General features: G+C 39.4%; 2 protein-coding genes across 2 annotated transcripts; one reads left to right on the top strand and one right to left on the bottom strand.

Annotated features, from left to right (window-relative positions):
• The first annotated feature begins 2673 nt into the window (after positions 1-2673).
• Positions 2674-10955, top strand: drg1 (developmentally regulated GTP binding protein 1). The gene is made up of 9 exons (XM_026173984.1): positions 2674-2899; positions 4454-4577; positions 4706-4881; positions 4987-5056; positions 6070-6239; positions 6923-7053; positions 9594-9761; positions 9907-10029; positions 10588-10955. The coding sequence occupies exons 1-9, from the start codon at positions 2861-2863 to the stop codon at positions 10685-10687; spliced, it is 1101 nt and encodes a 366-aa protein (XP_026029769.1). The 5' UTR covers positions 2674-2860; the 3' UTR covers positions 10688-10955.
• Positions 10956-17870: 6915 nt separating this feature from the next.
• stard7 (StAR related lipid transfer domain containing 7) lies at positions 17871-23340 on the bottom strand. Its single transcript, XM_026173983.1, has 8 exons — positions 22366-23340; positions 21962-22125; positions 21745-21794; positions 21250-21360; positions 20982-21064; positions 20776-20875; positions 20593-20677; positions 17871-20035 (listed from the first exon to the last, which is right to left on the bottom strand). Exons 1-8 carry the CDS (start codon positions 22818-22820, stop codon positions 19857-19859), a joined length of 1227 nt encoding a protein of 408 aa, XP_026029768.1. The 5' UTR covers positions 22821-23340; the 3' UTR covers positions 17871-19856.
• Between the last annotated feature and the right edge of the window lie 1849 nt (positions 23341-25189).

The following is a 25189-nucleotide window of genomic DNA, read 5'->3' as shown; positions in this document are numbered from 1 at the left end:
TGTTTTATACTGAAAAGCACTTCTAATATTTAACTTGTGGATTATTTCAATAAAAGAGCAAAATAAATGAAAGCGCACTATCCAACCTGAGTAAATGTACTCATGCAGTATTTTAGGTACAACTTTTGTATGACGATATAAGACAACAGTGGTACATTCTCAGCTAGACACTGATTAAATCTGATGTTTTACAGCGTAAAACAGTTATTTAAATCAATTTAGAGCGACGATGTCTCCTCACAACTCAGAAACATCCGAAACTTGAGAAAAGTACAAGCCAATGCTCATCTGCACAGGCACACAGGCCTCATTAATTCTTAATAAAATATTGTGTTTAATAGCTTTGTTGTACGTTTTGACGTAAAGATTTTTTTTTCCTCGAAGAGCTAACTGGGATTTATCAAGCAAGTTAACTAAACGTTTTTTTTCCTGATATCCAGTGAAGTAGAACAACCTTTCCAAATGAATAATGGAATTTTCCATTGTCTATAGCCGTACTATAGCAGTACTTGTGTTTATACATTTTATTTGAAATTTTAGTTGTACTAAATTCCACCTTCCTGATTCGCAAATGAAGCATTTGCACTTATGGAAGCTCAGGGGCGGAGCGTGGGGGTGGCTTACTGGGCTTAAGCCCGGGTTGTTTTGTCAGAAGCCCGGGGTCTTTTGGAGTGTAATTTTTTCATAGTTAGATGCCTGGCTGACAACTGTATAAAACAAAAAGTACACACAATATTCGAAGCACATAGTGCACACTGTGGGAATTTACGACTGTGCGTGAATCCCCCCTGATATTGGTATGATCCGAGCTCAGGCACTAAGCGACTGAGCGAGGGGGCGGGGCAGCTGCTACCTGTTAGTGCGCTGTTGGAGAAACAGAGCCAGCCATACTAAGGAGAGCTTAAGTTTGACCAGGTACCAAAGCAAATCATTCGTACCGTATAAATAATGTAAATATGACGGTGAATCACGAAAGATTGATATGAAACTGATCACTTGACCAATATTACGTTACTTGCTCTTCAAGTGAATCAACAAATGGCGAAATGAAAAGCCGAACAAATGCTATTTTTTAGAGTCTTAGCTTACGTGTGTTTATTTCATATTTTCAGTTCTTACCCTCCCCGACTAAATCGGTTTCAGTTATGTACTGAAATATAAGAATGGACATTAGAGGGTTCTTTCAAAGAAAAAACTCAGGTAAATGTTATTTTATATATTATGCTTTGTATGTTGTTCAGTATATTTCTATGCAAAACAAGAGGGATTTCAGTACACAGCAGGATATTTACATTTGTAACCAGATATTTACATACACTTTATGGAGAAAACATAAAACATTTTTACTGTACAACATCAATTTAGAGTAAACTTTTGTTTTAGATAAATATTGAAATATCTTTTGAATTAGTTAAATGTCAGAATAAAGAGAGAGAGATCTGTCTATTTATTATCACTTTCATCAAATTTAGGAGTACATATACACTAAGTTTGTTAATTAATAAGAAAACTCCAGACGATTCCATTCTGAGCTGAAGAAGCTTCTGATAGGTTAGTAGAGTCCATGTGAGTAAACTGGTGGCACAGCTGTGGATGCATATAAGGCAAAACACAGAGCCTTCTTCTTTGAAATGGGAAAATCAAGAGATGTCAACCAAAACACCAGGAAAAGAACTGTGGAGCTCCATAAGTGTGGCTCAGTTTGAATACAATTTGGTGCCATTTGCAATTAAGAAATACAGATAGTTTCTCTCTTTACTCTTAAAGTTAACAAATATGTTTTTTATATTTATCAATCTAAAAAAATAAACATTTAGTCTGATTTGATGTTACAATTAAAAAAGTGTTTGTTTTGATCTGAAGAGTTTGTAAATATCTGGTTTCAACTGTATATTTTATGATTGTCAGCACAAAGAGAGAGAGAGAGGAACAGAGAGAGAGAGTAGAATGAGGACAGAACAGATGAACAAGAGCAGGTGAGACACACATGTTAGTCAAATGGTCGTTTGCCAAAAGTATCACCGTATCATAGGTCCTCATGTATCTCGTACCTAGTGTTTCTTTTTAGGTTTGTTATTTTTCAAATTCTATATTTATTAAGTTATGCAGGCTTGTTTGCACAACAAGGCCAAAATAATTATATAAACTTTTCTCAATCTAAATATTGTACTTTGGTAGATTTAAAAAAATAAGTGTAGTGCAGGTCTATGATGATTTTTAGTGCTACTATCATCTAGTTCTGATTCTGGTTCTGTCTTGGTTAAGTCCTCAGTAGTCCTGATTTTGAACTGTTGTAGTCCTGTTTTAATTCTGGATCAGTTCTGCATCTGGTTGAATTGGGGTTTAGTCCCTGTGTCTTGATACAGCCCCGACTTCGTTCTGTCTTGCTGCTTAATTAAAAAACTAGTTTAAGGTGTCCTGCATGTGTGATATATATATTTCCCTATATCAAGTCATTCTTTTTTGAACAAAACTCAAAACAGAGCCTATTAATCTTTCAGTCATTTCTAACCCCACCCCCCCAAAAAAAAAAAAATCCCACATGCATACTACCCTTTAGGGCTAAGCCCCGGGTGTTTCAAATGTCTGGCTCCGCCTCTGTGGAAGCTCATGCTGCGTTGGCGTTTCTCTTTTTTGTTCAGTGAGCAACCTGTGAGTGAACGCGGGCTGTCATTGGTCAACGCACCGGGTATCACGCCCCGCCTCTGTCCGGGTTCTCGCGAGATTTCCCTGGAAACACCGCACCACCGCGTTCGTGTGGTGTGCATGCTAAAGTACCCCAATAACTTTGCCAACTTCCATGTAAAACCTTTTCAGTTTCAATCGGTAACGTGAATTTTACACGGGGAACACCGTCACCATGAGTATACTCGCCAAAATAGCAGAAATTGAAAATGAGGTAAGATGGAAACAGCGGGCGGGCTAACCCGCTGACTGTCACGTTTAAGCTAGCCACAAGCTGTTAGCGTTAGCAAAAATATTACAGCCGGGCTTTGTTTTGCTCTTAATATTTCTAACTCACATTTTTTCTTTTGGCCACAAAGTGCATATAAAGTTGCTTTACCCAGTCAGTGAACTTGTGAATCCATTACTAATCATATAAGACAGTGTAACGGACGTGCTAGTGCAGGTTGATGGTGGTAACAAGTAACAAGTTCGCCTTTAAATAATGTGTACACGTTAACTGTTCAATACAAGTTAACTTAAAACGACAGTGTTGTCTTTTAATTCACACGTATCCATATATTATGATCTTTGTATGGTGTGCCGTCTGTTGTTGTATTGAGAAAGCCTCAAATTTGAACATAAGAGTTCGTACCAGCAGGGGTACTTGCTTTAAATTACACTGAATGTTTTTGTTTAAGTTTTTAGTTTAGTTTAAACTTAACTTTAGCTTAACATTCAGCAATTGTTTCATTTCAGCTCAAAACATTCAGCTATCGGCATTCACGCTGCAGTTTCTTCAGAAAATGCCTTTTCTAGTTTTTAATGGAAACCTTACTGTATTATCAGAGGCAGTAAAAGGAAACTCTCCAGGTTGCAGTGCAAAGACTACTTGTTTCACTGTCTTCTTTAAGGGTTGCCACAGCAGATCATTGCTTTCATCGGTCTTCTCTGTGGTCGTCCTCTTATCTCCCTGCCTGGCAGATCCATCTTGAACATCCTTTCCTTTGTTAGCCATTTCTCTCACTTTACCAGCCATAATTCCTACATTTAAAATCTTGCCTTCTATTTTACTGCCTCCAAACATGCCTTCCCCTACTATTCTTTCTCAGTCTTTGGCCATTAGCAGCCACCCTGCTGGTCAGTTGTACCGGTAGCAGTTCTTGTAAGTCACTAGTAACATTTCTAGCTAACGTGTTTGATTTGGCAAAGACTTTACACCGGACGCCCTCCCTGTCACAACCTACCCATTTATCTTTAACTTGAGACCAGCACTAGGTGTACATTTTAATGTGCAGAGAAACACAGTTGTGTTGATCTTGGCCAGGACTTTTCTGCCTATTAAAAATGTTTCCTCCCACATTAAATGCTTTAAACTGTATTATTTATCAAATGGACAGAAAAACTAGGATTATTAAATAAAATGAATGAGTATCTGTTAATTTAGGGTTAAAAAAAAACTCTTTGCCTTAACTATGATCATTCAAGTATGTAAGTTTGAGTTAAAGTTGCATGTCAAATGTAAGAAACTCTTGCATTTAAGTTGGCATAAAGTAAAAACTGTACAACATGAGAGAATGGGACCAGGTTTATAGTGTTGTTACTGTGTTGTTACTGCACTGACATTACAGTAAATCCAGATGGGCAAAATTTAACTTTGAATTGTAAAGGATAAGTCTATTCTGTTTTAAGTTTCACCATGACTGTACCTGAGTGCAGTCAGTAAAAACTGCTTACTTAATGTTTTTTAGAAAGTTCTCATGCAGACTGGTATTATTGTTCACTGTAGATGGCCAGGACGCAGAAGAACAAGGCCACAGCTCACCACTTGGGTCTGCTCAAAGCACGTCTTGCCAAACTCAGAAGGGAACTCATCACACCTAAAGGAGGCAGCGGTGGTGGGACAGGAGAAGGTGAGATCAGGATACTTGTGTCCTAATGATGTTACCAAAATTTTGTTTTAAATATTTCTTTATTTTTGCCCGGCAAAGAATGCTAATGCATATTTGATTTTTTTTCATGTGTTTCCTCCAACTTTTAGGTTTTGATGTAGCGAAAACCGGTGACGCTCGTGTCGGCTTTGTCGGCTTTCCTTCTGTAGGAAAGTCTACACTGCTAAGTAACCTTGCAGGTGTATACTCTGAGGTTGCTGCCTACGAGTTCACCACTCTAACAACAGTACCTGGAGTCATTCGGTATAAAGGTGCTAAAATTCAGGTACAAGAGTTTCTGCTTTCTTCAAAATCTGGAATATTGTTCATGCTGTGATAAGGTTTAAGTTATTTGCTTATATTTTTCTTTTTCTGACTTCGTCCTTTTTAGCTCCTGGATCTCCCAGGAATCATTGAGGGCGCCAAAGATGGAAAGGGCAGAGGCCGACAGGTCATCGCAGGTAATGATTTGATTACAGTGGAATCTGCTTGGAGGGAAATACAATGGCAGTTAGAGCAGGGCAATATGACCAAAAATATTTATCACGATATACATTTGAAAATTTGCGATAACGATATAACTGACGATATAATTGACACTAGACAAAATACTTTACAACTCCACAACTTTATTAGTGCAAAAAAACCCATCAATGTATTTTCACTTAAACAAGCAGCTGTTTTTTATGTGCATTAAAGTTCTATAAAAATTTAACAGTGCAAATGCAAATTCCTTGCTGACAGTTAAACCAAAAGGCATTTCCAGTGGAAATTGGCCGACATATCCTCAGCATAACCATGTATAATATCCACTAAACTTAAGAGGTTATACACACACAATACCGTAATATTATGCTGAAGCACAGTACGTATCACTCAGCGAGGCGCCTGCCTACGATAGCCGTAATGCTCCGACAATCCATCAAGCGCTGTGGGTTTGTAGCTTAGCAAAGTCATACTAAAACATTTGACAGATTTTCAAGCGCCGTGTACGACATAAAATCGTTTCGAGGTCAGTAAACACAACCATTGGCTTCATCGGGTGAGGGCCTCCAGCTCGCACTGGAACGGTTCGCAGCCGAGTGTGAAGCAGTGGGAATGAGGATCAGCACCTCCAGATCTGAGGCCATGGTTCTCAGCCGGAAAAGGGTGGAGTGCCCACTCCGGGTCGGGGATGAGTTCCTGCCCCAAGTGGAGGAGTTCAAGTATCTCGGGGTCTTTTTCCGAAATGCAGACCAGCTCGTCCTGCATCAAAAACCAAAGTCACTTAAATCCCCATTCTGAAGCTCAAGTTAGAACTTCAGCAAGTCGTCTTGACCCATATGACCTACCTGGCTATATGTCTAAATATTGCCTTGTGATTGGTTGATTTCATATTTGCATTAACGAGCAGCTGAACAGGTGTACTTCAACTGGGATTTCTTTTTACACATTTCTGACTGATGTTATTGTTTCTTTTTCCGCTCTCTCACAGTGGCTCGAACCTGCAATCTGATTCTGATAGTGCTCGATGTGTTGAAGCCTCTTCTTCATAAGAAGCTAATAGAACATGAGCTGGAAGGCTTTGGCATTCGGCTTAACAAGCAACCACCAAACATTGGTTTCAAGAAAAAGGACAAAGGAGGCATCAACTTTACCGCTACGGTACGTCTCATATAATAAACACACTAAATGAAACTTCGCACTTACAGTTTTCACTTTAGAATTAAAAACTCAAGTGAACAATTACACTGATACTTAAAACATCATTTACTTGTCATTAAAGTTAAAGCCTCTACATTCAAGTGTAATGTGTTCTCCAAGCTAAGTTTTTAAAATCTCACAGTCCCAGACATTTTGATGTTTTGTCCTTTATTTGTGTTTATCCTCCTGTCCGGCATTTGTGTCTATCTGTACTTTCGAGAACAGTTTAACCCTCTTGCTACAGCTTACCTGCGCTAATGTTAGCCTAACAGTAGTTCTGTAGCTCATCATGAGGTAGCAGAATGTCAGCTATCCCATTTTCTCTAATCAAACAAACATGGGTGGTATTTAATTTTCCCTTTTTCGTTTATGTCCAGAGCTGAATGTTTTTCATATTTTGCAGTTTATTGTAACACCTTGGAGAGCAGCCACTTTTATTAATTCAGCAGAGCATTTAGATGCAGAAATGGGTAGTGATGCCACATGGATTAGAACATATGGATTTTTATTGTATTGCTGACTCTAATATGTAATAATTGATTAATACAGATCTTTAAATTGTGACTTTTTTAATGACTATTTTCTTGCTTTTTTGTGTTACTTTAAGTCATCCATCCACATGCACTCTCTCTTTCTCTCTCCAGTGTGCACAGAGTGAGCTTGACGCTGAAACAGTTAAGAGTATCTTGGCAGAGTACAAGATCCACAACGCCGACATCACTCTGCGCAGTGACTCCACAGCTGATGACCTCATCGATGTGGTGGAGGGAAATCGGTGAGCTGCTGAAGTGTCACAATGGGCCTTTCTTAGTCATTCTCAGTGGGTGTGGCCTGCCGGTCTGAAATCCTATTTAACACTCCCATCATTCCCACTACAGATGGATTTAAATATGCTGTTTATGTGCTAGGCAGCATCTGGGAGAACTCCTGTTTTAATCTTACTTAGATGACTCAAAGGTTTTTATCTTAATATAAGAAGTCAACAAATATGGGATCAGAGATATGTGGAGTTGAGCATGGTCCCTCCTCTGAAAAAAGCAACTAGGAGAAAGTCCACAATACAATAAAATAAAAACTACAATTTCTGCAAGGAAACAAATTTATCAAACACTATGTCTATAGAATATTTTTTAAATAATGTCTAAATCCTGTACACCCCCATGTGGATCTTAAGACTGGCCAATCAAAGTCTGAAGTCCGGACTTATTGTCAGCTTTATTGTAAGGGATTTGGCCAAAAAATGCATTACATGTTTAGGATTTACAGCATTTCTTAATGCTGTAAATCCTAAACAATCCTGAAAAGTAATTGGAAAAACATAATTTTAAATACAAGGACTTTTTTTTGTAATTCTTGCAGTGAGTGCTTGAAGTCACCCTTGGACATCACAAGATGTTGTTTCCTCCCATGAGATGCTCCACTAGGCTTTTACCACAGCTGCCTTCAGCTGCTGCTTGTTTGTGGGTCTCTCTGCCCTCACTTTTGTATTTAATAACTGAAAAGCTGCTCTACTGATTTGAGATCAGGTGACTTGGCCACTGAAGAATGTCTCATTTCTTTCCCTTGAGAAACTCGTCATTGCTTTTGCAGTATGCTTTGGGTCATCATCCATTTGCACTGCAAAGCTCTGTCTGATCAGTTTTGCAGCATTTGGCTGAACCTGAGCAGAGAAGGGTTTTTTGTGAAAATCCCTTGAATTAATGATGAAATTCTGGCTTTCATTCACATTTAATTGAGTTAAAATCCACTGTGATGTTTCATAAGGGCAAAATATTTTTAAAAATTCTCATAATTCAGAAGCCTATGGGCCTATTAACTGTAATTGCATAAAGCACTAGGTGGGGCCCCCTCCTTACCTGTATACTTACAGTATTTATTTGAAGAGAGGTGTCTTAACAAAAGGAAATGTAGCACTACATATTTTAAACATGATTAAAATTACTTAATATACATATAAAAAAAAAATAAAGTCAAATGTTCCTGTGAAAAGTAAACACTTTTTCCTTCAAAAAATTACTGAACTTTGGGAGGAAAATGGACACAGTGGAAACTGTAACCACCTGTTATACAATTGAATGAAATATACATTATTTATTCCATCCATCCAGCCATTCTCTTCCATTTATCCAATTCAGGGTAGCAGAGGGTTCGAGGCTATCACAGCTACCATAGAGAGGTGGGGTACACCCTGGATAAAACACCAGTCTGTGGCAGGACTAACGCGGAGAAACAGACAACGATTCACACCGACACAGACAGCCAATTTGCAATCACCAATTAACTTAAACCCACTAACTGCATGTCTTTGGACTGGAAGGAAGTACAGCGAGAACCCAGGCGTGTAAACTCCACATCAGGCAGTAGTGCTTAAACAGTATATAGATCGATAAAATAAGATATGTCAAAAGAAATAAGGCAGAAAGTAATTTGAAGTTAAAAAATAAATTAAGATAAATTAAGATAAGTTTACATTTAAATGAAAATATTAAGCTTTATACGAAAAACAAAATATCTCAAAATCAACAAGCAGAATAAAGGAATTAAATGTCTTACTAAATGTAGTAGAAACAGTAGAGCATGTCAGTGACTCAGAGTATACTAGAGTGTATAGTTGACAATGCAGTTCAGTTTTATTTATGTAGCACCAAATCATCACAATGGTCTCAAGACACTTAATATTTTAAGCTAAAGACAACATTATAGACGAACCCCAGTGATTCAGCGATTTCCTTATGAACACAAACTTGGCATCAGTGGGAAGAAAAACTCATTTTCAACAGGAAGAGGCTTCTGGCAGAACGCGGCTCAGGGTGGAGCAGCCATCTGCTGTGAGGGGAAAGGGAAAAGCACAGAGATGGCAAAGCACAAACTGTGACAGAGTGCAAAAAAAGGACTTACTCTAGTCGCATGTAAGTGCAAGAGGAGTGAAAGAGGCAAATGCATTATGGGAGGTCGTGCATTATTCTGAGCCAACAGCAGCAACACCGAGGGATAGTTCAAGGTCACCTGATCTTACTTTTACTGCAAGCTCTATGAATTTATAATGATATTCATTAGGAGTTATTCTGCCAAAAGTAATTGATTTGTAAATCTTCTGTTTGAGACCGCGTGCACCCTGTGCTAGGCAAATGGCATTAGTTGTAATATCTAACATTTGCGTATCAGCTGACATGTTAGTTAACAAGTAAATGTAGTAGAAGGCTTCATGCTGCACCAAAATATAGACTCATTTATTCACCATTTTATTTCTTGGATTATTTAGTATAACTGAGTATGTAGTGGTTTCACTTACAGACTCTGTCCCTGTCCCAACAGCGTCTACATCCCATGCATTTATGTGCTCAACAAAATCGACCAGATCTCCATTGAAGAGCTCGACATCATCTACAAAGTGCCCCACACTGTGCCCATCTCAGCCCACCACCGCTGGAACTTTGATGACCTGCTGGAGAGGATGTGGGACTACTTAAGGCTTGTGCGCATGTAAGAATTTCCATCAATACAACCTGCAAAAGATTCTGTGAATGCGGCGAAAGTCAGTTATAGATTTAAAGCAAGTCTTTGGAAAATTGAAGTGTTTGTGTGTTCAAACTGGAAAAAGTTACTGAGATGATACGTTTACTTACAGCTACACCAAACCCAAAGGCCAGCTTCCTGATTACACGTCTCCTGTTGTGCTCCCCAATGACCGAACTTCAGTGGAGGATTTCTGCATGAAGATTCACAAAAACCTCATCAAAGAATTTAAGTAGTGAGTATAGTTGCCTTAGCTAAAATGCTAATATTTTAAAAATATTTTTGTCATCTGAGGTTATATGTAAGTGATTTTAGAGTGTGGTGTTGATCAGATTATTCTTAATGTGTTTTTATGCGTCAAAACCTTAAAACTAAAACTGGGTGGACATTCATTTTCTCATGACTCTATCACCTCCCTTAATGGCAACATTTACCAGACTAAATGTTGCCATCACTGGAACGTTTGATTTTTAGACATGTGACCGCGTGTTGCACCACCATCTCTAAATGGCCCTGGCAAGATAACATCGTCAATCATTCATTATGTTAGTGCTGCTGAGCATTAGCCATCCTCAAGGGAACGGACGGGTAAAACTGTGACACATGGAAGCTTTTGCTCCTTAAGGATGTCACATACCCAGTAGGTTCCTTTATAATAGAGCTGTAGCAAAGAATGATTTGTCGGGCTACTTTATAATGGCCTGATATCTTTTCTTTTCACACTCTTGAACGAATCATCAGTCAACCAGGATCAAACTCTTTTTTTTTTTTTTTTCTTAACTCTTTCTTTCAGTGCACTTGTTTGGGGCTCCTCTGTAAAGCACAACCCTCAAAAGGTGGGCAAGGACCATGTGATGGAGGATGAAGATGTTATCCAGCTGGTGAAAAAGTAAAAAAAAAAAAAAGGATTCTTAATGCTCACTGCATGACCCATGTTATCACAAAGTGTTCTGTACAGCTGCTCAATAAACTACCGGACATGTCTGTCATTACAGCATCTGTTGTTTTTGCTTTCATTGATTTAAAACAATGGCAGGTTAAAGTGTCATATTTAAAGTAACACACAGTACTTAACACCATGAATAGTTCATATTGAATATTGGTTAAGGCTTCCATTGACTCCTAAAAGAACTGTACAATAAAATCACAGTGGAATCTCAATGTGTCTGTTATTTTATGCTTTTTATTATTCTGTGCTTTTATTCAGATAATAGATTTATTACTTTATCAAAAAGTGTAACCAGGAGTGTTCTGTGTTGTGCTAAATTTGGTTTTTTAGGAAAAATCCGACAGAAATGTTGCAGATGCGTACCCGCAGCCAGCATTATGGCTAACATTTAACTGTGGCTTAGAGGGGGGGGGGGGGGAAAGAGATTTATATGACATTGATGATGGGGATAGTTATTCAAACTGGTGGCCCACCCACTCCCCCGCTCTCTGGTGGGGACGGCCACTCAGGTTAATAAGTTCATTCACTCAGATGCAGTCTGAGGGTTGTTGGGATGTTCACAAGTAGCCAAACTCCACAGAGCAAAATAAAGCTGCTTTTTATTGGCACTGGGTGCACTCTTGGAAGTTGGTGTTATTTAATGTCCGTATGTTACAACAAGACCACTCGGAGTGCGAGTACCAGAAGCTAATGAATGAATGCGATGGATGACACCAAGCATGTAAACTGTGGTATAATATGGCTGGATTAGAAATTTGAAGAGTGAAATCAAGCAGTCCAAACATGAAAGATACTCATGTTTTGTTTTTTAATTATCAAGCGTGTGTGCAAAACCCATGCAAAGATGTTGCCAAGCTAAATAGGAGACCCTTACAGTATATTTAATATGTATACATCAAATGCAGGCATTTTATCATATATTGGATATAGTATTGCAAAAAAATGCATGCTTTTATCTTCATTTACTAAATTAATATGATATGGAACCGCAAAGAAAAATGATTCCAGTTTGCCAGCGAGAGAAATCCACTGCATGTTTCCACAAAATCTTTCTCTGCTCATAGGTAAAAAGCCACTTATTTGTTAGAAGTGTCATCAACATTGTGCTTTTTTCTAAAATAAATTGGTTACAGTGTCTAATTCGGGATCATCCTTAACACTTTAGATTTGCACAGATGTGTTTAGGAAAAAAAACAGATGTGAAAGTGAGACAGCATGACCGACAGTATAACGGTTCATGGAGTGTATTTGATATCTTTTGACTCCAGTTCTTTTAGCCCAAAAGCCACTTTTTAGTAAAAGCTGCAGTGGTTGAAGGTGAAGCCTGCCTGTCCAGCAGAAGCAGCAGCAGCAGGATCAACCCTTCCCAGACACCGCCTCTTCCCCACCCCCTTTTACCCTGTAAATTATAGCAGCACTTTAGCTAATGAAAGAGTTGAACACTGGGCACTAATAAAAGCCATTAAGTGAATAAAGCACTTCCCCCTCTAACAAAATTAAAGAATCTACCCATTTGGAGAGAGAGGACTCTGTATTAATATTTATGAAATGCGGAACCGGCGCCCCCCCATTCAGACTCCCCAACCTACATCCAATCCCAGCCTGACCAAGTCCTCCTTGCCAGTGCACCTATCCCAAGAGAACATCCCCAACCCCTCCTAGCTTGAAGGAGGGGCAGGAGTTGGGGACTTGAAGGGTGCTGAGGACGCAGTCAGGACAGTCTGTCTCCAGTAGAGCAAGCTGGAAGACCCCAAGACACAGCTCAGAGCATCCAGCGGTCTTCACCACCCCTCAACCACCTGCGCCTTACGCTCGCTTTGAGGCTAGCGAATGGAAAGGTGAGTTTCTTGGAAAGACAATGTGTAGAGGAGACTTTCCAACGAAAGCAGCTGGAAAGTTGTCCGTTAAACACAGAGTAGGTTGAGACCAACTGTTTTCAGTGATACTGTGCTGGTCAGGTTTGAAGAACAGTTGCTTTAGGTTTTGTTGCTTTAGCTCAGAAAGCACTTTTTTCAAATACTTCTCTTAGTATTTTAAGCCGTGTTGGTTTCCAGAAGAAGACAGGAAAATAGAAGGTAAGTAAGCGTAATCATGTATCACAATCATCATCTGTGCATAAAACCCATTAAACCATCCCATCAGCTGCGCTGCATCCCTTTCAAACATCCTCATTGTTCTGAAAAACAAAAGTCTGTTTCATCACCGCCGCCCACCATCTTCACCCAAAGTACTCCAATTTTCGTGCCATTTGGTCACTTCCAAAGGCAGCTTTTTTCCTGTTTGGTGCATTAATATGCATTATGGTGTAATTTCATCACACAAAGTGGTTTCACTTGCTGAGCCTTGTAAGTTGATTATTGTGCCGTGCCTTTTCATTGTAGTAAAATGTCCTCAGGGAGCTAGAAAGAGACACAAGGGAAGGTAACAAGATTGTCAAACCTTTTGGAAAAGAAGCTCTCTTAGCCTGATGGTATCACAACACAGGAACACTTAACATAGTTAAGACTAAAATGTTAGGAGTGGTTTTTCTTTGCTCTTAGTAGATGGCAGATGCACCCCAGATGGACTACAGAGAAGTAGCTATACCTCTAATTCTTAATTCAATAGTGTCCAGGGAGCATGGTTTGTTTTTAGTCAATAACTACTAAAATTTCAGGGACTTGGACTCTATGAGATCTTGCGACTCTAATAAGATCACAGATGAATTACCCAAACTCTGTTTCCATTGATCACTTTGGGAATGCCCAATGAGGAAACAAATTTAATCAAGCCAACATTTTTCAGGCCTGCTGCAGGTCCTTTCTTAAAAATGTTTGAGATTTGAGTTTTAAAAGAGTGAAAAGTGATCAAATGGTGACTTTTTTCCTCTGTTAGAGTTGGGCGTGAAGGGCGAGAGGGTGGGGTTTGACGCAGTTCGTGCGCAGGAAGGGTGTAGCCCTTTTTTCCCGCAGTGACCATGACCTGTGAGTAATCTTTTGCTCTTTTTAATTCTGCAGCTCTTCCTAGCTACAAGTCTCTTCATCTTTTTTTGATCGTAGACCAACCAGTAGCATTTCTTTTCTTTCTTTCTTTCTTTCTTTCTTTCTTTTTTTAAACATCCCCATGAGATCAGATCACTTCTCTCACACTTTTTGGATTTTTCTGAAATTTTGCATTGCCGACAGCTCCGACTGCAGGACCGTCCTTCAGCAAAACCCATAAAATATTCTAACAATGCTGTGTCTTTTTTCAGGAAAAAAATAAAACCTGCTACTTAACATTTGCACAAAAACCTGGTCGATACGGCACGTTGCTTGGTCAATTTGTGCAGAGTTGCATCTGTGCAATATCTGTTGGACTTTTTTTTTGTCGTTGCTCATGACTCCATTGTGCTTGATCTAACCATGCAGTGCATCTTCTGTCCATGGTTGTGCCAAGCACCTTGGAGTCTTGTGTGCACTGTCTGCCTCAGCTATCTGGATATCTATTTCAATGTCTCTGCATTTTTCCAAATATTCATGTATAAATGAAATGATCACAAAAAATAGGGCAGTAAATAAGACTGGACGACAGCGGTGGTGTGTGGTAGAAAAACACAAAGAAGATCAATAACCACAGGGTCAATTTTAATAATATTACAAGTGTTTAGTTTATATTTTAATAAAATCTCATGATGCAGTAAGATGTGGGGCTATGGCTCATTAATACCATCTAAATATTCTGTGTATTTTTACTGGTTATGTTGAATAAAGTGGAAAACTTAACAGTGAAAGCAAGCAATCGGGTTCATAGCATTCATATAAAAAAAAGTGTTTTGTTTTTTTTATCTATAAGTTGGATAGCAAAAAATATGGGAGGTTTGTGGAAATGATCAATTACAATAAGTGCTCAGTGATTTTGAGCATGTCCAGTGATTTCAGCCTGGTAGAGGTCATATATTAAAACAATGTGTCGTTTGTAAGGACTGCAGACTCATCACAGATCTGTAAATCAAATGACGAGACTCTTAGAAACGCCTGAAACTTACAAGCCAATATGTCTCAGCCCGAGTTTATGTTCTTGAAATGATCATCAAATATATTACTCCATTTTCTCCGCAGAGGTCGGCTATTTCTTTTAAAATTCAGTCTGTGTCGTCCAATCCCAACTAATGCATCAAACCAATAAATCTGAAATATGAAAACCAGACTCCTCCTTTCTTTACGACTCTTATTTTAATCAATCAACTCATTATGGATGTGGTGCCATGCCATTTGTTATTCCTCAGCTGTAGCTGCTATTTTAAATACAGTAATTGTGTAAGTGTTACTAATACATTCTACTCAAATGTCTCACAGAGAACGTTTGCAGTGACAGAATCATCCATCCATCCACTTTGTTAACCACTTACCCAATGCGAGGGGGCTCAAGCCATTAAGAGAGAGGTCGGGTAAATTCTGGGTACGTGGTCAGTCTATAATAGAGTTAACAAATGCACAGGGACACAGAAACATACGCACTCACAGTCACGACAACTTCAGAATAAAGAATGAACATGCTCTGAGAAAACTGATGGAGGCAGCAGAAGAACATGAAATATCGACACAAAGACAGCCACAGTCAACAAGCAGCTTTGGACGTCTGTCAGGCGACCTCCTAAACACTACAGTCTGCAGTCAGCATGGCAGTGCAAAGTGAAAAATAATAAGACCTCACCATCTGCCGTTCAAAACAATGATTACGTAGCCCTAAATTCTGCTGTGAAGCATAAAAAACACTTTAAGGTATAATATTCGATAAACCTCTCAAACTAAAACTAGTTAGGACTGGATAAGCAGGTTCAGTAAGGTTAATTCACTAGATACACACATCACAGCAGACAGTTTTTATTTTTCAAACTAGACTTGACAAGAATATTGTTAAATGAGAACAACTATTCCCATTCCCATGTGAAACTACTCTTAGCTTGAGCTATTCAATCTTCAGATCTCTATCTATGAATTTAAACGGGCAGATTTGTGTTTGCAGGTCCTCAGTCTTCAGTGCTTGTGTTGAAGGCGGCTAGGCTTCTTTCTGGTCTGCGAGGATGTTTCACGTTTCTTTCAAGTGGCGGGTTCAGCTAATCGCATGTACCTGGTATTTAACCCTGGGAAGCTGTCATCTTGGAGGTAGTCCTGAGGATTGTTTGCCAACTTAAAGTAAAGACTACACAATGTCCGGTGTGCAATACAATGAGGAGTTCTTGTACATATAAAAGACCAAACATCCACCCCAGAGATGCAAAGAAGAAACACCTCATCAGAATAAGAGCCAGTGGTACGTCTGCACTTAAAGGAGAGGGGACGCTCTTGTGAGAATCCGAATGTTCCCAAAGACAGATGGTTTGAGAAAGGAGTAAAGGACATCAACAGCCAAAGTGAAAGATCATCACTGAAGAGAACTGGTGTCCTGCAACGCCAGCAATCAGCCACCTATAATGCAATCCAGAGATCCCAAGTGTTTCAACCTCTGTAATCCTTCTTTGTGTGTCCCTCTTTCGCCTCTTTTCCCTCCCCTCATTGCATTCATAAGTGGTCACGGCAGACGGCTGCCCCTCCACGATTCTGGCGCTACTGGAGATTACTTCCTGTTGAAAAAAGGAGGTTATTTTTCCTTTCCACTGTTGCAAAGTCTTTATTCATAAGGGGTCCTCTGATTGTTGGAGTGTTCTCCCTATTATTGTAGGGTCTTTAATCTAAACTATAAAGGACATTGAGGCAACTGTTGTTGGGATCTGCCCCTACAAAGGGTTAAAGATTGTTTGACCTCTACCTGTCAAATCAGACTGCTATAGTGCAATGTGGGGAGCAGAATTACTTAATAAGTGACATAATAGCTTATTTGGAGTGCCAGTAGATCTTTCTCTGAGTAGACTGATCAGTCACCTATAAAAGCAGCAGCTGACCTGTGCTGCTGCTTTCTGTGGATTAAGTCAGTCGAATTAAAGGTTGCAAGATGTTTTGCAAAAACATCTGTTGTGCCCACTAAGGTCTCTCTCCCTGAGAAATACAGCAACTGGACATTAGCTAGCAGAGAACTTTTTTGCGACAAACTGTGCAGAAACTATGTTTGCTGTTATTTAGTAAGCAACTTTGAAAAGTTGCATTTCAAATTTCCTGCCACTTGAAAAAAAGACTACTCTGTTTAAGTTGACTCCTCTCTTCTTCCGTACAGCGACTGCACCTTTTATTTACATCTGCACCATGAACACATCACAAATATATATTTGGAAAAAAAAAAAGCATCCCAAATGCAGCTATGGTTTAAATTTGGAAATCATTGGTAATTTTCAGAAATTATCAAAGAAACCACTGACTTTTAGGTTAAGGTCACTGGGACTTTTAACGGATGGACCCAAGATATCAATTGGAAAATGCTACGTCACATTGTCCAATTATCACCTTCAAACTTCAGCCACATGAACTCATTCAATACTATTATACATAAACCTATCAGATTTAAGTGCTCATTAATTGCACCTGGGACTCATCAGTTTTAGTACTGAAGAAGCTTCTTGGATGAGAGGTAAAAGGTCTTCATGAATGGTAAATGGTAAATGGCCTGTATTTATATAGCGCCTTACTAGTCCCTAAGGACCCCAAAGCGCTTTACATATCCAGTCATCCACCCATTCACACACACACATTCACACACTGGTGATGGCAAGCTACATTGTAGCCACAGCCACCCTGGGGCGCACTGACAGAGGCGATGAACCTAAATGAACCTTCATGAACCTAAAAAGATGTGGAGGTAACTTCAAGTCAAGCACTTAAGACAAAACTGGCAGATATCTTTTATAAACGACATGCAGCTATTTTAACACGTATAAATATTTGATGGTAAAGTAGTACACTGTGCTGATTATCTGCAAAGAATCAATAGTCAGCATAGATATAGCAGTGAGTGTTATCCAGAGCAGACAAATTAAACAGTGTGTGTGCAGTAAAGCTTATATGTGCAGAGTGTCACAGACCGTCTGACCAGACAGCCTATTGGATTTACAGATTATCCCATTAGACTGGACGATGGTGGCCCTTCAGTACAAACACTATGCTAATCAATCATGGCCCCGAGCAGCACAAGTCAAAGCCAAATGCTTTCTGCATCAAAAGTTGAACCCACAATGATACACATAAAGGACTGTTTATTTCATCAGATTAATGTTTCTTCCATTTCAGAAATTAATTTTAAATCACGTGGATTACAAGTGCACCTGTTCATAAGCCACACTTTCCCCCCTCTTTCTTTTCCTAAAAGTTTAACAATGGAGAGAGAGAAAAAAAAGTTACCTGCAAAACAAAAATAAGATGTGAAAACTGGTTTTAAATACTGCAGGTGGCACAGAGGTGTCTTCAGTTATCAGATCATTCAAATGTCACACACACACACACACACACACACACACACACACACACACACACACACTAAACATTAGCAAGTATGACATACTGTTTAATTGGGTTATAATGAGAGTCAATTTGCACAGTCAACCCATGAAGAGTATCTCATCTTACACTGCCATTGTTAAAAACACAAACAGCAGGAAAACACTTCACAACAGAATATAATTACACACACTTTTGATACACTGGGAGCATACGCGTATCCACACATGGGACCTCCCTCACACAAGTGGAAACCACCATATAGAATTAGCCAATTCACTCAAATGTACCATTTGAGTGAATCACATCTCGCAGCACAAGCTTGCGCTACAAGATGTTAGGGTTTTTTTACAACATTATTTCACGATTCTTGTGCCAGTCTGTAAACAGTGAACTGTGTTAGGCGATGTTATATATTCTGTGGCATGTGCTGCTATTTGTACATTCATAGCACCCCCTGCATGCAAGGGTGACATGGAAAGATGAATTCAAAGGAGTTTCAGTAGGACACACGAGAACAAAACGGTAGCATCAAAATTTAGGAGAAAGACGTGAATCTCATTGCACCCATTGACAAAAAAACAAAAACAAAATAAAAATCCAGTCCTCCAGATGTGACTTTTTGAGTATACAAGATCTACAGCAACACAGAAATATCCAGACCTCCAGGAGTGCAAACTGTGTTGATGAACCCAACAGTAACAAAATAAATTCTGAACTGAAATTGGACCACCTCTTAAAAACACAAAAAAAAACCCCCAAAAAAAAAAAAATATCACATTAAATGCAAATGGCTTGGGATGTGGCACAAATACCTAAAACTTTACACCACTGTATCTGAGGATTTATATGGTTGTTATAAGACACTATGCCCCTAATGCTGAAGGACTGGTTCATCTTCAGAAGGCTGGATGCTTTAAACACTTGCAGGAACACAGTGAGACGGACCGTCTGATACCTCAACAGGGTGGATAGTAAACTAATGTCGATAGCAAACAAAAAGCTTTATTTTTTATTTTTAAATTCAGTAATTGTATCATTTTTTGTCCAAACTCATAATTTAACTTGTCATCTGTCATGCTTCAAACAAATCAAAATCACTTGCTTTAAATTCCCAGCAGGGGGCCTCAGTTCTTCTCTTAATCCATAATTTGACCAAGCGTTAACTTCTTAGTAAAAACAAGGCAGGTGTAGTTGCAGTTCTATGTCATACTCATTTCCGCCACAACTTGTTGAAATCACACTAAAGACGCTAATACAGTAGTGAGCAAGCTGGCGGTTTGAATAGAGTTTAAAGTCAAGCTTTGTCTAAAAACATAAGACAAGCCATTAAATACTAAAATGAGTAAAACTGTGTGTTTGGCAAAAACATGTCTATGGTTAGGAAATTTGGCTCAATTGTATAATTGCAGGAAAACATCAGGTGGCATTGACTGGCTGAAAAAGAAAAATGCCAAAACCAGCAGTCTGAACGACAACTTGCATTGCAACACTTTCTCCAGTGACAACAATGCCGTCACTAATGTAGTCCATCGTTCTTGTGACATCTCCTCTATAAACAGCATAAACATGTCTATGGATGGACACGTGCCGCTATTTTAGATCGCACCTTTCATTTTCAGTTCTTCTAATCTACCCCTAAGTTTGGGGTTGGAGGGTTATTGTTCCTGACTTGAGTGCAAGTGAAAACACACCAAGAAAACCTCTGCTCTCTACGAAATCTCCATCTCAAGCGTAGATCTGTCCAGAACCACCTGTATGGGCATTTTCTCCAGTGAGGCGCTCCTGGCTTGACGGCCTGTTTGTGTCACTGGATTTAATGACACTCGTGTAGTCTTGAATTCCCACTTCTAAGTTTTTGGCCCGCAGGGCAGCAGTGTGCAGTTTATCCAGAAATTCGGGCATACCTAGACAGGTTTTAAGAGGGAGAACATTCTCAAAATCAGGCTGGAAAAGGCATAACATGATGGAACACTCTCTCTGAAAACTAAATTTTACATTTTAGATTGCTACATTTCTGTCCAGACTTCTACAAAATGTAGTATTATTCATATATATTATTCAATTAAATATGAATACATGTGGTTAAATATGATGTAAAATATGGTCAAAATCTTGCCTTATGTCCGTTAGTTATGGTGTTGATTAACAACATCATGACAAATTGCACTGCCACAGTGTAGTCAACTTTTTAAATATTGTTTTAAACCGTGTTTGCCTCCAAACTTGTTAGAGCATCCCCCACCCCGTCTGCTCCTTCCACTGAGACTTTTAAAACTAGACTGAAAACTTATATTTATTCACTGGAATTTGAGTCAGTTTCCTTTATTCCATTCCTTTATCCTCTTTCTGTTTTGTGCTTTGTACAGCTCTTTGATCAACATTAGTCATTTTGAAATATTCTTTTTTGAATAAATTTCAGTTAATCCTTACGTGATTAGCGTATGACTTTTTCAGTACTCACCGCTCGACACCATCCAGCTCACACAATAGCGGGGGAAGACGGTCTGAGGGTCATCACTGTAGGTCAGCAGATAATCAAATCCATTCTGTGAGGAGATAAGAAAAACTATGCTGAGCAACTTCAAAAAAAGGACACAGTTGTTTAAAATTAAATAATCTGTGCAGCATGACATTCATCACTAACCTCATCAAAGGACTTGTGTGGGCGAATGACCATCTTTGACTGGTATGAATGAACTCTCACATATTCCTGTGTCTCTGGTACTCTGGGATGCTGTACAGCTCTGCACAGCCAGATTATCAATGCACAAGATAAGATACAGCATTTAGTCTGATTATATAAATACACCCCAAAATAAACAAATTAACAAACATCTCTTTAAGTCTGACCTGGAGACCAAGATCATCAGGTTGTTGTTGAAATCAACATCATAGCGGCGCACATATACATAGTCCCTCGAATACATGGGATACTGTGAAGGACATCAAACAAGATCAAATAACAACTGAGTGTGCGAAATGCAACCTAACCTTACTTGGTTGGCAGTTGCTCTTGATCAAAAGGTAAATTAAGGTTATTCATACTTTGACTGATAACAAAAAAAGTGTCACGGGTGAATGCAGGGTAGGCTGAACAAATAGCAATCTACAAACTCACAGGAAAGTGTGTAGCCCAATGCACAACTTCAGAGCCAGTATTGGCATGTCGGTCCACCACTTCAAGCTTGATAACGAGAGAATCCCACTTCTTCCTGTACTCTATGTCCAACTGGGGGGAAGGGAAAGGCAGAGTGTTATTGCTGTTAAAGCATTCCTGTGATGTGTAATGCGATTCCAAAAAAATAAAATCCCATAACCCCGAAAAACCCACTCCAATTAATATTAATCTATAACCCAACTTGATGTGTCGATTTTAAAAGGTTGTCTGAGTAAACAGTGGTTCAGAAGGTCAGACTTCAAGAGTAAAGAGATTGCTGCACACCTAAATCCCCAATAATGGATTAGGAGTGTAGCCTAATCGTACGTCCTAATCATTTCCTCATGTATGTCAGCACTGAAATAGAATAGGTGATCAGCTTCACGCAGTTTCCTCAATGACTTAAACTTTTGAGGTAGTCAAAATTGCACATAATTAGACTGAACTTAAATATACCTGTACATTGAAGAATTGTCTTGGTGTGACATCATCATAAGAGCCCAATACTGCAAATAAAAGATAACAAATCAGACCAGCTCAAAGTACCTTCAATTAACTGCTTAAAATGCAAGAAAAATCTGCAGAATCCTTTAGAGCTACAAAGATTTCTCCCTCTATGACAAAACTGGACAAATATGTGAGACACTGTTAAACATGTATGTGACTAGCTGACCTCGATATTCGTAGAGGTGACTGTTGGGAATAGGTCGCTTCCACACTCTGAAGTCCTTCTTTTCCACCACAATTTCCCAGCCAGATTCCTGTTGCCCAGTTGCAGTCTCCGAAGACACACTTAGTCGTTTTGCTGCCTCCAGCGCCTGCAGCTCCAGTCCACACCTTCACAAAGATGCAAATAACAAGCTTAGATTACTTACAGGTTATATTCAGGTCATAATGAAATGCTTAACTGTACATACAAATGTAAGAACAAATTTAACTGCACTGTTTACTCAAATTTTGAATCAAGACAGGAATATCAATGCTGCTTTGTTGAGAGTGTCAACAGAGTAAGAGGCATGTTTACATCTATTCCTTTTTTTTTGCAAAAATATATGCCTTTATAAAATGTTGTCCCACCTCTGAATTTCCTCATCTTGGATTTTCTCATTCTCCCACATGAAGACACCAGCCAGGGCAGCCACAAATTTCCCAGTAGGGGCGTGCTTGCTCTGTAATCTGCGCCATATGTTGCCAACCAGGGTCCACTTGGTGCGCTCCGAGTACAGGTTGGAGTAAAGCTCTCCAACCTGGCATGCACGCCGGAGTCTCTGGCCGGTCACAAAGCCGCAATGGTCCGCAAATATGGACAGCAAACCCTTCCTCTTGGGACCAGAGGCCGCGGAGTCGCTAGCACCCACACCTGCCCTCTGCAGCCAGGACAGCAGCAGGCCCACGTTCCTGCCTAGCAACGGGAGCCTCTCAAGCTTTCCCCTTCCCTCCTCGACAGTGCGTCGAAATGACCAGCTGCTCTGAAGCCTCACTGTATTTATACCGATCTCACAGATCGGACGGCGGGGCACCGAGTGAAACATGACAGCTGTGTCCGTGACACAAGTTCACAAAGACAACGTGAATTCCAGAAGTAGCAGAGTGCAGCAGCAAGGGTTAGCTAGCAAACTTTGTTTCCAAAGCTAATGCGCTGCGAGCTACCACCGCGCATTCCCTCTCTACCTACGCAGATAATGATGCACAACTATAGAAAGAAAAATTCATAACTTACTCTAGTAGTGCCACTAGCTGCGGAGTTGTCTGCAAACACGCGACATGTAACGTTAGCCTTAGCTAACCTTATCTCTCTTCACTAGCTTCTAAATTAGCGGAAGTTACCAGCACAAACTAAAATGCACAGAAACCCCCCCGCTCCTGCCTCTGAATATAATATCTAATAACTCCACTGTAAACTGAACTGTTATATTGTAGCTATCTGTCCTGAAACAGCCTCACGTTTTCACTCAATACATTTGACCTCCTCTTCCTACTCTCTACCTTATGCACGCGCTTTTTAAGCCCGCCCACAATTCGCTATACGCCCTGTGATTGGATGTTTCTTGCTTAATGTCACTTCTTATTGGACAGGGCCACACTCCGTTTGATTTTGAGTCGTTTAATCACCAGCATGTCTGGTTGTCCAGCTTCGTGTGTCTACTAAAGCCCATCCACCTCAGTTGCAGCGCTTAAGCGATGATCTGGGTTAAAGGTGAAGAGAAGGTAAACTGCAGCTGGAGTCCAGGATAAGTGTTTACGGAAAGTAAAAATCATGCATAATAGAAAGGGGAATGCTGGTACTTCGTGCCATGGAGCGTCTGAAGAAGAGGAAGTCAAGTCGCCCTCCAGCGGCACAAAAGTCGTAGTAAGAGTGGTGACTCTAACCATGACCATAAATTACGCGCAAAACGCTATCGGAGCGGTGATACTTGATTGCTAAAATATGGTCCGTGGCCACATGGAGGTCCTGGAGATGCTTCAAGTGAGGAGTAAAGTCATTTTAACTTCAAACAGGGGAGTCAGATAAATCGAGGAACGTACTCCTCGTCATTAACTTTTAATAAATGTACACATTAATTTGCAAAAGTCTTAAGACACCCATCATTTCTTTATATTATGCTAGGAAAAAAATTGAATAGGTGAAAGAAATTAAAAATAATGTGCAGTCATACATGAAAATACAATATAGAAAGGGAAAAAAGTTTAATTCTAACGAGCTTGAAAGTCAATATTTGATACAACCACTTTTATTCTTTCTTTGCTTTTGTTTGCTATGTTGTCTGTTATCTACAGACACAGAAATGGTTCATCCTTTCAGTTAGATATTTTGAATGATTTCTAAGTGGCCTAAAATACAAACAAACTGTTAAGTATGGAAGCCCGTTTCCGCCACTAAAAAAAAAAAAGTATCCATAACTCGAAATTTCGAGCTGTCTTTCTCGAAATTTTGACTTATTAGTAGTTCTAAAATGTTGACTTACTTTTCTCAAAATTTTGAGTTAATAACTCGAAATTTCGAGTTAGCGCTGCCAATCAGTAATCTAAGTGAATGATGTAATTTCCTTGTTATGTAGTTCTAAAAAGCTTGATAATATATTAAGTAATTCAAAGTATTCAGAATACGTTACTCTCATTGCGTAATGTAATGGAAAACATTACAAAATACATTTTGGGGCATGTATTATGTAATCTGTAGTGGAATACATTTTGAAAGTAACCTTCCCAACACTGCACAAAGCAGAAGATGAAGCATTGCCAAATATGTTTCCAAACAACTTCCTTCCAAGCCAAATACTAGAAAATGTGATGGAGCATAGCTTCCCTTTGGCTTCACCTGCACAAGTGCCAAGGTAGGTCTCCCTGACAGAATTTATCTTGTAAGGCAAAGGGGGGCCTAGCAAAAAAAGTTTAGGAACCCCTGTGCTAATGCATCCTGTTGTGTTCAATGTGTTCTACACATGTTCAACAGCCACCAAAATCTAACACTACTGCAAGGCATTTTAACATTTTCTGCATTCAATGCTCTGTCTAAAGGGTTGAAGTTCAAATGTAAAGTTCAAATTCAAAGATACGCTGCAGATACTCACCAAACATTGAGCTGAAATATCAAGCCATCAGTGCTCAGAGCCGTTGTACATGTCCACTCAATCGCTCACTTTGGCCCCAAGAAGCACAGACCCCAGGGTTTCAAACACCGTTGCTAGAATACATGCCTGACGCAAAATGAGTCCACGGCTGTGCCAAATGAGTTAGTAACATCATTGGCAAAGAGGGAAAAGGCTAAGATGAAGGCAATGATGAAGCCAACAAGGAATAAATGTCTGACAAAATAGGTTTTTATATAAATTGTTTTAAAACAGCAGCTAGTAAAATAAAGAGGTACAGAGATGTAAATAAATAATTAGCTTTATTTTTA

Source organism: Astatotilapia calliptera, chromosome 7, assembly GCF_900246225.1.
Source record: "Astatotilapia calliptera chromosome 7, fAstCal1.2, whole genome shotgun sequence".
In the NCBI taxonomy this organism is placed as follows: Eukaryota; Metazoa; Chordata; class Actinopteri; order Cichliformes; family Cichlidae; genus Astatotilapia; species Astatotilapia calliptera.
The sequence above is the reverse complement of the archived record's forward strand: the minus strand, read 5'-3'. Positions and strand labels throughout refer to the sequence as shown.